General features: G+C 48.5%; 2 protein-coding genes across 5 annotated transcripts; one reads left to right on the forward strand and one right to left on the reverse strand.

Annotated features, from left to right (window-relative positions):
* Nucleotides 1-2,618: 2,618 nt before the first annotated feature.
* Anapc11 (anaphase promoting complex subunit 11) lies at nt 2,619-10,973 on the reverse strand. 4 transcript variants are annotated; one of them, XM_028787949.1, is made up of 3 exons: nt 10,830-10,973; nt 10,073-10,199; nt 2,619-2,880 (listed from the first exon to the last, which is right to left on the reverse strand). In XM_028787949.1, the coding sequence occupies exons 2-3, from the start codon at nt 10,179-10,181 to the stop codon at nt 2,735-2,737; spliced, it is 255 nt and encodes an 84-aa protein (XP_028643782.1). In that variant the 5' UTR covers nt 10,182-10,199; nt 10,830-10,973; the 3' UTR covers nt 2,619-2,734. The 4 variants fall into 4 exon arrangements, with proteins under 4 accessions (XP_028643782.1, XP_028643781.1, XP_028643783.1 ...); XM_028787948.1 differs by having other exon boundaries at nt 10,821-10,973; XM_028787950.1 differs by lacking the exon at nt 10,830-10,973 and adding an exon at nt 10,706-10,780.
* A 12-nt stretch (nt 10,974-10,985) lies between these two features.
* On the forward strand, nt 10,986-14,909 carry Alyref (Aly/REF export factor). The gene is made up of 6 exons (XM_028787946.1): nt 10,986-11,323; nt 11,671-11,802; nt 13,172-13,319; nt 14,112-14,175; nt 14,279-14,453; nt 14,572-14,909. The coding sequence occupies exons 1-6, from the start codon at nt 11,087-11,089 to the stop codon at nt 14,584-14,586; spliced, it is 771 nt and encodes a 256-aa protein (XP_028643779.1). The 5' UTR covers nt 10,986-11,086; the 3' UTR covers nt 14,587-14,909.
* Nucleotides 14,910-15,091: the final 182 nt, after the last annotated feature.

The following is a 15,091-nucleotide window of genomic DNA, read 5'->3' on the forward strand; positions in this document are numbered from 1 at the left end:
CTCACACCCTGCGAGTCCTGAGTACTCATCTCAGATGGAGCAGAGAGGACTGGTTTCTCCCTTCCTCAAGTGTAACTGTCCTTTTATTGACCATCCAAGGGTGGAATGTGGAACTGTCTTAGTTAGAGTACTATTACCGTGATGAAACACCATGATCAAAAGTGACTTGGAGAGGAAAGGTTTATTTGGTTTACACATCCTGCGTCACAGTCTGCTGTAGAAAGCCAAGGCAGGAACTGAGATGGAACATGGAGGCAGCTGATGCAGGGGTCACGGAGGAGTGCTGCTTACTCCCCATGGCTTCCTCAGCCTGCTTTCTTACAGAACCCAGGACCACCCAGGGATAGCACCACCCATAAAATCGGCTGGGCCTTCCCTTATCAATCACTAATTTTTTCCAAGCTGGAGAGGTGGCTCAGCAGTTAAAAGCGCTGCTCTTCCCGAGGACTCAGGTTGGATTCCCAGCACCATATACAGGCAGCTCACAACTGCCTGTAACTCTAGTTCCAAGAGATCAGATGCCTTCTTCTGGCCTCTATAGGCACTGGGGAATGCATGTAGCGCACAGGCAAAACATCCACACATACAAAATATAAATTCTAAAAGAAGAATGAAAATGTCCTATAGGCCTGTCTACAGCCTGGTCTTACAGAGGGATTTTCTCAACTGAGGATTCTTCCTCTCAGATGACTCTGGATTATGTCAAGTTAACATAAAACCAGTCGGCACAGGGACCACCTTGCTTATTCTTTGGTTCTGTCCCAGGCTCACCAATAGGGTCTCACTCTCTAACTCAGATTGGCCTTGAGTTTGGAAAGAATACCTCACCTTCCCAGGTGCTAGATTGGGGTTATTTTTGTTTCATGCTAATGGTCGAAGATTCTGCTACTGGACTTGTCTTTTCTAAGAAAAAGTGTTGAGCTCGGGCTCCAACCTTCAGAAAAACCTGGGCAAGCAACTCCAGACCCCAGGAGCAAGCAACTGCCATGCCCACTCTATACCAGGGGGTCGTGGTCTAGGAACCTTCTCTGCCTGTACTTAGCAAACAGTGGTTCAAATACTGGACACAAGAGGGTAACATGTAAGAGACACGTGGTGTGTGCAGGAGCCAGAACATGAATACGACAGTCTCTGGCCATGCAGGGCAGCACAGGTGGATTAGAAACAGGGCACGGAGAAAGCCTCCCAAGAGGTCAATGGTGTAAGCTTCCTACAGGGCCTTCTGTTCCTGCCTGGGAAAGGGGCTCAGGGCAAGCACAAGCTGTAGTGCTGGGTGTATCAGGTGTTCTGACTTGTTTGGAGGAAGCTGCTGGAAGAACAATGGAGAAGGAAGGGGAGGAGCCAGGAACTCCATACCCAGGGTGGCCGGCCATCTGTCCAAGGTTAGATGTGGCTTTCTGACCTCTAGAGATCGGAGATGGGAGATTGGAGATGGAGTTAACCCCGAGGATAGGAGCTGCTGACACTGTGAGACAACACATCTCAAAGAACCTAGGTGGTAAGCAACGTGTGTGGCCATGAAGGACTCCAAGGTGAGCCCCAAAACAGAAGGACCTCAGGAGGACTTCCTGCCACACAGGAAGTTGCTTCAGAGAGGATGGCCCGGAATGAAGTCCCCATAGAAGGTTCCTAGAAAAGGCATGGAGGACACTCCAAGAGCATGAGCAGACTGGAGATGGAAGAGAGAAGCTAACAAGCTAGGACAGACCACACCTGTCAGCCCAAGTAGCTCCAAATCCACAAGTCTCAGCTCCCCTCTGCAGCTCTTGGGGATCCTCAGGCTGAGTTACACCACATCTCTACCCTTGAAATGGCCCCTTCACTCCTGATAGCTGGGGTCAGTTCCAGGACTAGCATGCTGTAGATAGCCGAGTGATATGAAGTTATAGTCTCCCAGAAGCACAGGTTGGCTGCACGTAGGAGTACCTCAAGGACACCACGCGGAGTGAGCAGCAAGTCTCACAGCCGACAATCATGTAGATGATACAGATTGCTTGGAACCGACCCTCCCCCCACTCACACCCCCCCCCCAGGGAATAAAGGAGTTTCAAATGGCTGTCCTTCCCTAAGACAGGAGAGGACCCACATCCTCATATACTAGAGCCACCTTCAGTCTGACCAGGCAAGAGAATGACCAGCTTGCTGCAGTTGTCCCCGAAGATTATCTGGGCATGACCAGTGCCTGCTTAGCCATCTCTTCCTGACCAGAATGGCTCTGGAAGAGCAGCTGCCAGCATTGCTCAGCTAGGGCTGGGGATGGGAAGAGATCCTGGGACTCCCAGCAGACTAGGGTAGCAGATGGGCTCTGTGCACCTTGCCAGTTCCCTCGACACAAACACGCCCTAAGGTCTTTGCCTAGCTTGGCTCTGCCCCAGTCTCTTCTACTCCTGTCTGAGTTGTGACTCAGATTATGAGGAAGGTCTTGGCTTTATTTCATCAAGCTGTTTATTTATGAGTGTTCTCAAAGCAAAACATGGTACAGGTGCATCAATATGTCAAGAAAACAGGCAAGCAGAGGCCTCCAGCACGGCTTGGAACTTTAATGAGTTTTATTTATCGAATAAAAGTGTCAATGTGATGGGAAAACAAAACGACCAGCAAAGTCCTCGTTTCAACCTTGTGTCAGCCAAACGGAAAGCATCCTGTCCCCAGCACAGAACGAGGTCCCAGGGCACCACTGTGCTGTGTGGAAGGGACTCGGGAGGGGAGGGGAGGGCGGGGCTGAGCACAGGCCTCACTCTTTGAACTTCCACTCCTGGCGACACATGGGGCAGTGCTGCTGCACCTGTTGCGCGTTCAGCCACTTGAGGATGCAGTGCATATGGAAACAGTGCGAGCACTGACCCCACACGAGGGGACAGTCATCACCAGGCACCTTACCTGCAAGGAGGAGAGACAGGCCTAGGTGAAGAAGCAGACAAGACACACAGAGCTTGTGACAAGGCAGGCAGACACCTCTGGGACATAAGTAAACAGCTCTAGTCCATGGGCAGAGAGCCTCTCATGCCTCTTACATCAGAGAAGACAAAAAGTAAGGGTGTGACCCAAATCATCCCCAGACATTCCCCATGGCATAAAAGATCTGCAGTGACTCCCTCTATGGCAAGTGAAGTGTCTGTCCTCAAAGGGGAGGCCCAGCCTGGCCCACTAGTTTCTGGTACCTTTCTCACACCTTTCTGTGGAAAATGGACCTGTAATACCCAGAAGGTAACATTAATGGTCAAAGTGCCAAAGGTTCACAACCAAAGTGGAGACTCTGTCTTCATTACAGGCATCCTGGAACCTGGAAAGTTCCTTCCCTGCACATCAGAGATCTACTGCACTATGGACCCTTGGGGACACTGGTGCTTCTGGGACAGTTACTAATGGGACTGATCAGCACCTGTTACTTTCTCTTCTTCACCTGAACCTTCAACTCCTACTTCCATCCAGAGCCAGGGGGCACAGGCTGCAGGCACTTTGCAGGCCTGGAAATGTTTCCTCCATGGAGAAAGTCCAGGTTATCATAATCAAACATAATCAAAACCAACAGGGGCTGCAGAGCTAATAGTTAAGAACACTCGGTGGTCTTGCCCAGGACCCAGGGTTCAGTTCCAGCTTCCACATGACAGCCCACAGCCAGCTGTACGTACTCCAATTTCAGCACATCTGACGCCCTCTTCTGGTTCCCCCAGACACTGCATCCATGTGGTAAATACAGACATACACTCAGACAAAACATGGAGGAGGGGTACAAGGAATGCAGCTCCACTGAGAGAATGTCAAAGCCCTGCATTCTACTCCCAGCCTTGCATAAGGGAAGAATCCCAGCACTCTGGAAGGGAGGTGGAGGCAAGAGGATCAGGAACCCAAAGCCATACTCAGCTACAGGAGGATTCTGAAGCCCATCTAGGATACATGAGAAATGAGAGCCTGTTTTAAAACAAACACACACTCCTGACTTCCATGGCCTAGAAAACCCTACTGAAGAAAGTAGAGCACAGAACATCTGCCCCACATCAGTATTGGCCTCACTGCACTCCATCCACCCTGGGGGCACAAGCCCTGTATCTGTCCTACCTGTGTCTACCAAGCCCCCCTCTTTCTTTTTCTTGTTCTTCCTTTTCTCCTTCTTTTCCTTCCTTTCTTGTTTGTTTGTTTTTAGGACAGGGTTTCTCTGTGTATCCCTGACTGTCCTGGAACTCACTCTAGGCCAGGTGTTGAACTCAGAGACCCACCAGCCTCTGCCTCCCAAATGCAGGGATTAGTGCCATCACTGGTGGATCCTAACTTCAGCAAAACTCTGCTTGAAATCACCCTCTTCCAATTAGATTTGGACCCCACTAGCTCACCAACAGGGGTTACTGAGCTGGCCCATGTGGGTAGTCATGTATAAGAAGATACTATCTTGTTCTCAAGATGTCCCTGCAGGCAGCAAGCTGGAGTCCTCGATGAGTACCCTGGTGCACTGAGGGTGATTCATTCAAGGACTTGCTAGTGCCTTGATGGAATTATTTTTTAGTTAAAAACCTCTTGACAAGACTGTTGTACCCTAAAGCCTCCTGAGTCCTGGAACAGATTTATTATGGTTTTAGTAACTTAATTTTCACAAGATTTAATCTGTGAGAAATCTGGTGCTATAGAATGCATCCAGAAAACCCACTTGCCCTGTCAAACACTGTCATATTAAAATTGACTCCTTCTCATTTAAACACATCCATGAGTTGGATGGACTAAGTTTCTTACTCTGCACAGCTAAGGAGCTGTGTGTTAAGAAGGCCCGAGTCTTCTTCACACACGAGACACTATGTGCGTAGCCACCTAAGATGCTTTTTGGATATCCACCTCTTTTGTCGCAGACCTAGCTGTGTTCTGTAGCCCATGGATGACATCACTTATGGTCAGGTAGGAATGGTTCCCCCTGGGATCAGCACAGCCACCTCCATTCTATGGACTCCATGTCCAAAGTTAACAGCCTAGTGAGTCTCACTGAAGTGACAAGCATGTGTCCTCTGCCTCCTAAACTCTTTGAGGCTCACTTTTTGTTTATTTGTTTGTTTGGTTTTGTTGTTGTTGTTTTTTTTGTTTTGTTTTTGTTTTTCGAAACAGGGTTTCTCTGTGTAACCCTGGCTGTCCTGGAACTCACTCTGTAGACCAGGCTGGCCTCGAACTCAGAAATCTGCCTGCCTCTGCCTCCCAGGTGCTGGGATTAAAGGCGTGAGCCACCACTGCCTGGCTATTTGTTTTGTTTTTTGTTTTTTTTTGAGACAGGGTCGCAGTATGTAGCCCTGGCTTTCTTTGTGGTAAGAGTTATCAAATCTCAGGTAATCGGGTCCTTTTAATAACGACGGCTACTCCACAGCATGGAAAGCTGGGATAGAAGGTCCAACAGCAGGTCAGCAAAACAAATGAAACATTTCTCACACATTTCTAGGCCCAGATGAGGGATCTCTGAGCTCAAGAGATTAGTGAAGGCACTATGGCTGATCCCCACTTTGGAAGCAGCATCCATGACATAAGAGAAACAAAACATCCTTGCCTGAGTTAGGGTTTACTGCTGTGAACAGACACCATGACCTAGGCAACTCTTTTTTTTTTTTTTGGTTTTTCGAGACAGGGTTTCTCTGTGTAGCCCGGGCTGTCCTGGAACTCACTCTGTAGACCAGCCTGGGACCTAGGCAACTCTTATAAGGACAACATTTAATTGAGGCTGGCTTACAGGTTCAGAGGTTCAGTCCATTATCATCAAGGTGGGAGCATGGCAGCGCCCAGGCAGGCATGGTACAGGAGGAGCTGAGAGTCCTGCATCTTCATCTGAAGACTGCTAACAGAATACTGACTTCCAGGCAGCTAGGATGAGGGTATCAAAGCCCATGCCCACAGTGACACACCTACTCCAACAAGGCCACACCTCCAAATAGTGCTGTTCCCTGGACTAAGCATATACAAACCATCACATTCCACTCCCTGAGCCCCATAGGCCTGTTCAAACACTGAGTCTATGGGGGCCATATCTAGCCATAGCATATTTAAAAAAGTATATTTAGTCCCATTTCCAAAGTCTCCATAGTCTATAGCAATCTCAACAATGTTAAAAGTTCAAAGTTCAAGTTCAAAGTCTCTTCTGAGATTCATCCAATCACTTAAATGTCATCTCCAAAGCAAGACAGGAAACCAGCTGGGCAAACTCTAAACTGTATCTCCATGTCTGATGTCAAAGCAGTCTTCAGATCTCCAGCTCCTTTTTCATCTTTGTTGACTCCTAACTAACTTCTTTCTACAGGGCTGGTTCCACTCCCTGTTAGCAGCTTTCCTCAGCAGATAGCCCACAGCTTTGGCATCTCTTACATCCTGGGGTCTCCAAGGCAACTTCAATGTTACAACTTCTTGTTCCAATGTCTGGGATCCACACATGATCTTCTGGGCTCCTCCCAAGGGCTGGCATCACTTCTCAGCTCTGCCCTGTGTAGCACTCTAAGCTCGGGTTGATCCATTCCACTGCCGCTGCTGTTCTTGGTGGTCACACCATGGTACTGACATCTCTAATACACTGGGTCTTCCGCTGCAACTAGACTTCACCAATAGCCTCTCATAGGCTCTCTTCATGGTGTCAAGCCTCAACTCCTTTGCATGACCTCCTTCTGTCCTAGGCCATCAACTGCAACTGAGGCTGAACCTTTACCAACAGCCTTCCATGGCCTCTCACAGTGCCAAGCCTCGGCTGTTCTTCAACTCAGAGATCTGATTGGCTTTACCTCCTGGAATTAAAGATATGCACCACCATGCCTGAATCTAAACTTATCTGGGTGGGATCTTGCCCAAAGTTCACTACTCCCTTAATTCAATTTAATATCCTTGAACATAGGATTTAGCTCTATTCTACTTCCTGGTGTGCCTTTAATACCTGAACCATATATTTTGTATTTTTCCTTTCTCAAGTTGCTTCTTTTCACTAACGTGTTTGTATAAGGGTAACCTGTAGTCATCACACAGCAGAATTTACACCAGGCTGTTTTAAGACTTCCTTTGTCAAAGCAATTAACCTAAATCTTTTCACCTTAGTCTCAGGCAGACTCTTCAGACAAGTGCAAAAAGCAGCCACATTCTTCACCAAAATATCACAAAAACAATCTCTAGGCCAAATACTGAAATTCTTCTCCACTGAAACCTCTTGGGTCAGGTCAGCACAATCCAAATCACTCACAGCAACAAAGTCTTCCATATTCCCACTATGACAGCCCATTAAGTCCCATTTAAAGCACTCCAATGTATTCTAAATCCAAAGTCCCAAAATCCAAATTCTTCAAAACAAAAACATAGTCAGGCCAATCACAGTAATATCCTAGTTCCTGGTACCAACTTCTGCCTTAGTTAGGGTTTTACAGCTGTGATCAGACACCATGACCAAGGCAACTCTTACAAGGACAACATTTAATTGAACCTGGCTTACAGGCTCATAGGCTCAGTCCATTATCATCAAAGTGGGAGCACAGCAGCATCCAGGCAGGCATGATGCAGGAGGAGCTGAGAGTTCTACACCTTCATCTGAAGGCTGCTAGCAGAATACTGACTTCCAGGTGGCTAGGATGAAGGTCTTAAAGCCCTCACCCACAGTGACACACCTCAACAAGGCCACACCTCTAAATAGTGCCACTCCCTGGGCCAAGCATATTCAAACCATGAGAATTCTTAAGGATGATTTTGTTAGTGATCTTGGGTTTTGTTTTTTTTTTTTTTTTTAAGGGATACGTGTCTCACTATGTAGCCCTAGCTGGAACAGAACTTACTACATAGTCCAGGCATGAGGATACCTTTAATTCCAGCACTTAGAAACTAGAGGCAGACAGATCTCCGAGTTCAAGGCCAGCCTGGTCTACAGAGTAAAATTCAAGGACAGCCAGGGCTACACAAGAGAGACCCTGTCTCAGAAAAAAAAAAAAAAAAAACAACAAAGATAGCATCTAGATTTTTCTCAAAATAATGAAAACTCTACATGTGTGTGTAGTTCCTAATCACAAGTGATGCAGATAAAACTTAAACCAGAAAAATCAAAGATTTAAGAAACTCACATCTCTTTGACTACATCAAGATGATTAACTCTTGGCTGATCAGGATGATTAATTCTTGGCTGATCAAGATGATTAACTCTTGGCTGATCAAATTTAGTTTCAAGCCAGGCAGGTAGTACTGTATAGCCAGACATTTTGCTACTTTGTAGGTTTTTCTTTCTTCCAGCCTTTCAACCCCCTAACTCTAGGTAGGAGGAATAAAGGTTAGAGGGTAAGGGAGTGTTGTGTGGTTATACTGTCCCTGTTGATGGGGCATTGAGTTCCTTGGGGCAAGTTTGGTCTTCAGAGTCCAGATATTTAATCTTTTCTTCTAATCCTTGTTTCTTCTTTATGCTAGACTACTTGACAAACGGCAACAAACTGAACTGGCCCGTATCCAGGCCCATTTATACATCCTTTGAAAAATCCCTCAGAAACTATCTACTGCGTAGAAGCCTCAGAGGCAGCCCCATATTCCACACTTGGAATTAAAACAAAAACACATTCTTATAACATTTCTGTGGGTTTTTTGTTTGTTTGTTCGTTTTTGTTTTTTCGAGATAGGGTTTCTCTGTATAGCCCTGGATGTCCCGGAACTCACTCTGTAGACCAGGCTGGCCTCCAAACTCAGAAATCCGCCTGCCTCTGCCTCCCAAGTACTGGGATTAAAGGCGTGTGCCACCACTGCCTGGCCAAATTTCTGTGGTTTTAAAGAAAGCAAAATTCTCACTGCAGCGCTCACCCTTAGTCCCAGAGCTCAGGAGCCAAAAGCAGGAAGATCTGTGTGACTTTGAGACTGACCTGGTTTACACAGGGAGTTTCAGATTAGCCAGGGCTATAGGAGATCCTGTCTCAAAAGATAAATGTGTTTGATTAAATCTCAATGTAATCGGGGCTGGTGAGATGGCTCAGTGGTTAAGAGCACTGACTGCTCTTCCAGAGGTCATGAGTTCAAATCCCAGCAACCACATGGTGGCTCACAACCATCTGTAATGATATCTGATACCCTGTTGTGGGGTGTCTGAAGACAGCTACAGTGTACTTACATATAATAAATAAATTTAAAAAAAAAAATCTCAATGTAATCAAACATTTCTACTTCATATGACATACCAGGAACATAGAAGTCATGCAAACAGAAAAGTGTAAGACCTTTTGCATCCTCCAAAACACATTAAGATCATAAAACTCAAGCACCTCCAACATAGAAGTAGAGAAAGAAGAGGCTATTTAGATCAAAGAGGATGAAAGACCAAGAACATTGAGGTGCTGAGTGTGGTCCAAACCCTAGTAATAAGACATTAGGGAACAGATGTTGGAACCAGGATGCTATAGCAGTAAGACATGGCTGAAGTGTATAGCTTACAAGCATCTATTTAAAGCTTACAATTCTTAAGCACAAAAGCCCAGCAAACATGACAATATGGTAACCATTGTCTGAACTTCAATTTGCTGGGCAGGGGTATCCTAATTTGATCTTCTTTACTTTGAGAAAATACAAAATGAAAGTACTATTCTGAGGAGTTAAAGGAATGACAGAGCATCACTATGTAGCCTAGGCAGACTTTAACTTCAAGATCCTCTTGCATCTGTCTCCTAAGTGGCATTATGGTCTGTGCCACCAAGCCCTGGCTAAAACAAGTGTGTTTGTTTGACTGACTATTTTTGCAACCGAGTCTCACTGTGTAGCCATGACTGGCCTCTAACTCAGAGATCCAGCTCTCTCTGTCTCTGCCTCTCAGATACTGATATTACAGGTGTTTGTCACCATGCTGGATGGAGTGTTTAAACAAACGTCTGCTTCTTTTCTGTCAACTTTCCTTCAGGAACTGAAAGCTAAAACCTACGGTTTTGTTTTTCCTGGCCTTTTATCAAGACTGGGTTTTTCTTTGTAGCCCTGACTATCCTGGAACCTGCACTGTTCACCAGGCTGAACACAAACTCAGAGATCCTCCGGTCTCTACCTCCGGAGTGCTGAGAAACCCAGGGTTTTGAAGGCTAGTGGAACAGGGCAAAGTTCTGAGAACACAGAGGGAGACACTTACAGTCTGGACAGCAGCCATTAAACGCCATCCTGCAGATGCCGCAGTTCTCATCATTGGCTACCCAAAGCCAAGTAGCCACACCATTCCAACACTTAATTTTCACCTTCATGACAGCAGAGCCCGAGACCTGAGGGGAGAGGCTAAAGTTAGTATATAATACTACAGCATCTGAGCATTAAAGTCACAGAGTTGCGACAAGTGCTGTACTCCGAAGAACACAATCTTCCAAGAATTTCTTACGACCCGTCAAAAAGATGGCAAGGAGAGCCGGTTGGAAGCAATGGCACGCTTCCGAGTTTTTGTCACGTTTAAGGATGTCTTTAAAGATCTGCATTCACGTTGCCAGGCACGGTGGCACACGTCTTGAATCAGGGGGCAGAAGCAGATCTCATTGAGTTGGAGATCAGCCAAACAGGAAACAAAAACAAATAAACAAAACATCTGCACTCGATGCAAAACATAACGGTTTTCACCAACCAGGGCCTCGCCTTTAAAGATATGGGAAGGGTGACAGTCACTAATCCGCGAAGTTACAGCTGGAACGCGGACGCCAGCTCGATAGGAGACTGAGCCTTGTAGCAAACAGAACCAAAATCGGACCCCGAGGCAGGCCCGGAACTTCCAGGATCGCACCTGAGGGACGCGAGACCCGGGGCGCGCACACTGCGTGGCACCCGTGCGAAGCGGAGGGTCTTCCGGCCTCCGGGGGAGGAGCAAAGCAGGCCCCGCCCCCTCCTCGCCCTCGCACCTTCTCTACCTAATCACGAAGCGCCCCGCCCTTCCGTTGCTTCCGCGCGGGAAGGTATAAAAACGACCGTGCCGCGTCTGGCTCCTCAGAAGTAGCGCCAGCCGTCCGACTGAGCGGTACGCAGGAGCTCTTCCGGACCGCGCGAGCCGAGACCAATCAGTAGGCGCGTCAGACTCGGGACGCCGGAACGCAGAGGGGGACGCAGGAAGTGACGCTGCGGCGTGCTGACGCGCGGGCTCGATCCGAGGCCCGAATCCGCGCCCGCCATGGCCGACAAAATGGACATGTCTTTGGACGACATCATTAAGCTGAACCGGAGCCAGCGAGGAGGCCGCGGCGGGGGCCGGGGTCGCGGCAGAGCCGGCTCCCAGGGAGGTCGCGGCGGCGCAGTGCAGGCCGCCGCGAGGGTGAATCGAGGCGGCGGGCCTATGAGGAACCGGCCCGCCATCGCCCGCGGCGCCGCAAGCGGCGGCGGCAGGAACCGGCCGGCACCCTACAGCAGAGTGAGTACGGGGAACATGCGGCACGGGCCGGGGGTGGGGTGCGCCCGGCAGGACGGAACCGGGCGAGGGTCCTGCGGAGCTCGCGGGAACCGTGGCGAAGGGGTGGGCGGGGGCGAGGCCCGAGGCCGGGATCTTCCGGGACGCTTTGTCCGGTCGTGGTCCAGCCTCATGGCGGCGGGGGCCCGCTAGGAGGAAAGTTTGGCGGCCGCCGTGGAGCCGCGGGCCTGGGGTATCTTCCTGGCTCCTCGCCCTTGACCGCGGGCCGGCGTGAGAGTGTGTGGCTGAGGTGTTGAGGGGCTCCCCGGGCGAAGCTCACGAATCTCTCTGTCCTTACGGTTTCTCTTCAGCCGAAACAACTTCCCGACAAGTGGCAGCATGACCTATTCGACAGCGGCTTCGGGGGTGGAGCCGGCGTGGAGACGGGTGGGAAACTGCTTGTGTCAAACCTGGACTTCGGAGTGTCAGACGCAGATATTCAGGTAGGAAACTGGAGCTGTCCGCTATACTCACCCCACACAGACGTGTGGTCCAGAATCCCCTACTGTTTGGAACCTGCCCTCCCCCAGGCTGCCCAAGGGCCAGCCACTGTCACCCTGAGAGGCTTGGCCTCAGAAAAAGTAGTATCTCCCGGGTTTGAACACCACCAATAATAAGCCAGGCTGCAGGAAGATAAAACAGTGTGTCCTTAAAAAACGAGTCTTGTCTTCCAAACTATGAGCACCTGCCCCTCAGCCAGAACTTCCAGTTTCTAACCGGCACAGACTGGCCACAACTAAGGTTCTACTAGTATGACCACGAAGGTGCTTGCTTCTCAGATCTTGTGTCCATTGTAGTGAACTGACTTGAGAAGGGAGGTCTTCCCCCACATACTGTGAATAGATGGGGACTGTGTGTGTGTTTCCAGCCTGAATCCCTGTATCTTAAGTGGTGATCTTTCCTGGATCTTATCAAGGGGACAAGGTCTTCCATACTTTTGAAGTATTTTTTCCTCCCCCCAACCCCCCCACCTTGGGTTTTGATTTTTTACTGGACCTTAAAGGCATTTAAAGTTTTCTGGTTACAAGACAATTTTTGGGGAGTTAGTTTTCAATTTTGCTGGAGCTAGGTTGGGTGTACTGGGATTTTCTGGGTACCATTTCTCAGAGCCCAGCCATTCGGCCTTGCCATGAGAGGAAAGAACAAGGCCAGTGAGCACTCTCAGTGTCTCAACACTTCTTTTAAGGTGGTTTCTGGCATCCACTGGAAACCACTTTTGACGAACTCCACTTCCCACTGTGTGCCTGCAGCTGAAGTGGGTTCCCTCTCCAACTCCCAGCCTGCCTGAGGTCAGGGCAGGTTCCGTGGTGCGTTTGACTTCAGACTTTGCAGCAGGCTTGAGTAGGAGGAGAGGGAAAGGTGAGCTAGAATCTGCCTTTGGGATAGGGGCTGGGTCACAGCTTCCCAAATTACTGGGCCCTTTGAGTTGTCTGCTCTGTGGACAGTTTTACACTTGGCCTCTGCTGTTTGGTGAAACAGCCATTAGGCAATTTTTAAGTATCCTTGATGAGAGAGATAGTTTCTTAATCTTTAGTTAGTCCAGTGACAGGGCTTTGTGTCTTCCCTCACCTACATCATGGTATAGTACACAGTCCCAAAACAGACAGGAAACCAAGTATTCATGAAAATTGGTGTTTCTCTTGATAGAACATCCCTTGCATTAGCTCTTAATTGCCACTGCCTTTCTCCCTTTGGGTGGCTGTCAGTAAAGTAGTACCTCTAAAGCTCTAGTACTCAGAGCAGCTGTTGGTGAGCTACTAGAAAGAAAACGGTGTAATTACTCTGCTAATTTTTACTCTTTCCCCTTCCCAGGAACTCTTTGCCGAATTTGGAACGTTGAAAAAAGCCGCTGTGCACTATGATCGCTCTGGACGAAGTTTAGGCACAGCAGATGTGCACTTTGAACGGAAAGCAGATGCCCTGAAGGCTATGAAACAGTACAATGGTGTCCCTTTGGATGGTGAGTCTGGGACTGGGCCCTGGATGCCTGTGGGGCTTGTGGAGTTTGGGGCTGGCACCTCTCCCTGTAGGAATATGGGCTGCCCCTGTGGCTGAGGACACTTTGCATTTGCCCCTTTGTCTCTCTCTTCCATTCTGCCACCTCTCATGCTGTCCCACACATCTGGACCAACCTCTTGTGAACCCCCATCCAGCAAGCTACATCCCTCCCCTCCTTGAGCTCCTTCCGGAAGATTCACTTCTGTGAAGCCTTCTCAGAACCGCCATAGTACAACCTGAGTGCGGGGCTGTAGTCGTAAAGACAAAGGTACCTGTTCTTCTTCCGTCAGGTCACCCACACCTATCCGCCCATGAGCACCCTGAGCACCTGGCCAAACAGCCCTCCTAGGCTGAACTGAGAAGGAGTGAGGAGGTGTTGGTGGGGGTATTTTTTTTGAAGATTTATTTATTTTATATACATGAGTCCACTGTCACTGTCTTCAGACACACCAGAAGAGGGCAGCAGATCCCATTACAGATGGTTGTGAGCCACCATATGGTTGCTGGGAATTGAACTCAGGACCTTTGAAAGAGCAGTCAGAGCTCTTAGCTGCTGAGCCATCTCTCCAGCCCTGTTGGTGGGGTTACTATTGCACTTTATTTTCCCCCCAGGCTCTCCATGCCATTTACCTTGTTGGGAGCATTGGAGACACACAGAGGCCCTTTCTAGAGCTTGCATGGAGACCAGGGTGTGGTGCCCACTGGGTCAGCTTCAGAGCCTCTGGAGTGAGACTTCTTGTATTCTTTACCATAGGCCGTCCTATGAACATCCAGCTTGTCACATCACAGATTGATACACAGCGAAGACCTGCACAAAGGTAAGTTCTGTGGTCCTTGGGGTTGGGGAAAGGCCTTTGGTTTGTGATAGTGCCACCTACAAGACCTTGCCAGATAGCTCACAGTTCTATTTTTCTTTGTTAGCATAAACAGAGGTGGAATGACAAGAAACCGTGGTTCTGGGGGTTTTGGCGGTGGTGGCACCAGGAGAGGGACACGTGGAGGCAGCCGAGGAAGAGGTAGAGGCACCGGCAGGAACTCAAAGCAGCAGCTTTCTGCAGAAGAATTGGACGCACAGCTGGATGCTTATAATGCCAGGGTAAGTTGAGTCTTTGGGCTCAGAGAGGACTGGGTGGAGCTGAGTGACCTATTGTGTTAACCTCTTAAAGCCAGTAGAGTTGGGGCCTTCTTAGTGAACCTTCCCCCTCTTCTTGCAGATGGACACCAGCTAAACATCCGAGCAAATCCGCACAAGTAACAGGACCCAGAAGCCTCGTCAGTGATGCCTAGAGGGAGGGTTGGCAACTGGACTGTGCAGACAATGGTGGATTTGGTTTTTGTTTCTTTTTATTTCTTTTTTTTTTCCTGTTTTAAAATAGGATCTAAAAACTCATGTAAAGGTTTTTTTTTTCTTTTTTTTCTTTTTTTTTAAATTCTGAAACAGACCTGTTTTTGTACTGAGTTATTTTTGGGATAAATTTTACTGGTTGCTGTTGTGGAGAAGGTGGCATTTTCACCTTTGCCATAATAAAATAGAAATGTGTGTAGAACTGGAGCTGTCTGGTCCATCCTGCTGTTAGTCTCTGTGGCTGTAGCTAGTACCTGGTATGAAATTGAGTTAGTGTCTTGGAGTCCGTCGGTGAGACCTGTCTCCTTCCCTGCTGTTCTGATGCCTCACTAACTGGATAGATAGGTGGAAAGCCTACAGAGCAGCAGTGGCCTTTGGGCTGGCACTAT

Source organism: Grammomys surdaster, unplaced genomic scaffold (genome assembly GCF_004785775.1).
Source record: "Grammomys surdaster isolate TR1022 unplaced genomic scaffold, NIH_TR_1.0 125688, whole genome shotgun sequence".
NCBI lineage: Eukaryota > Metazoa > Chordata > Mammalia > Rodentia > Muridae > Grammomys > Grammomys surdaster.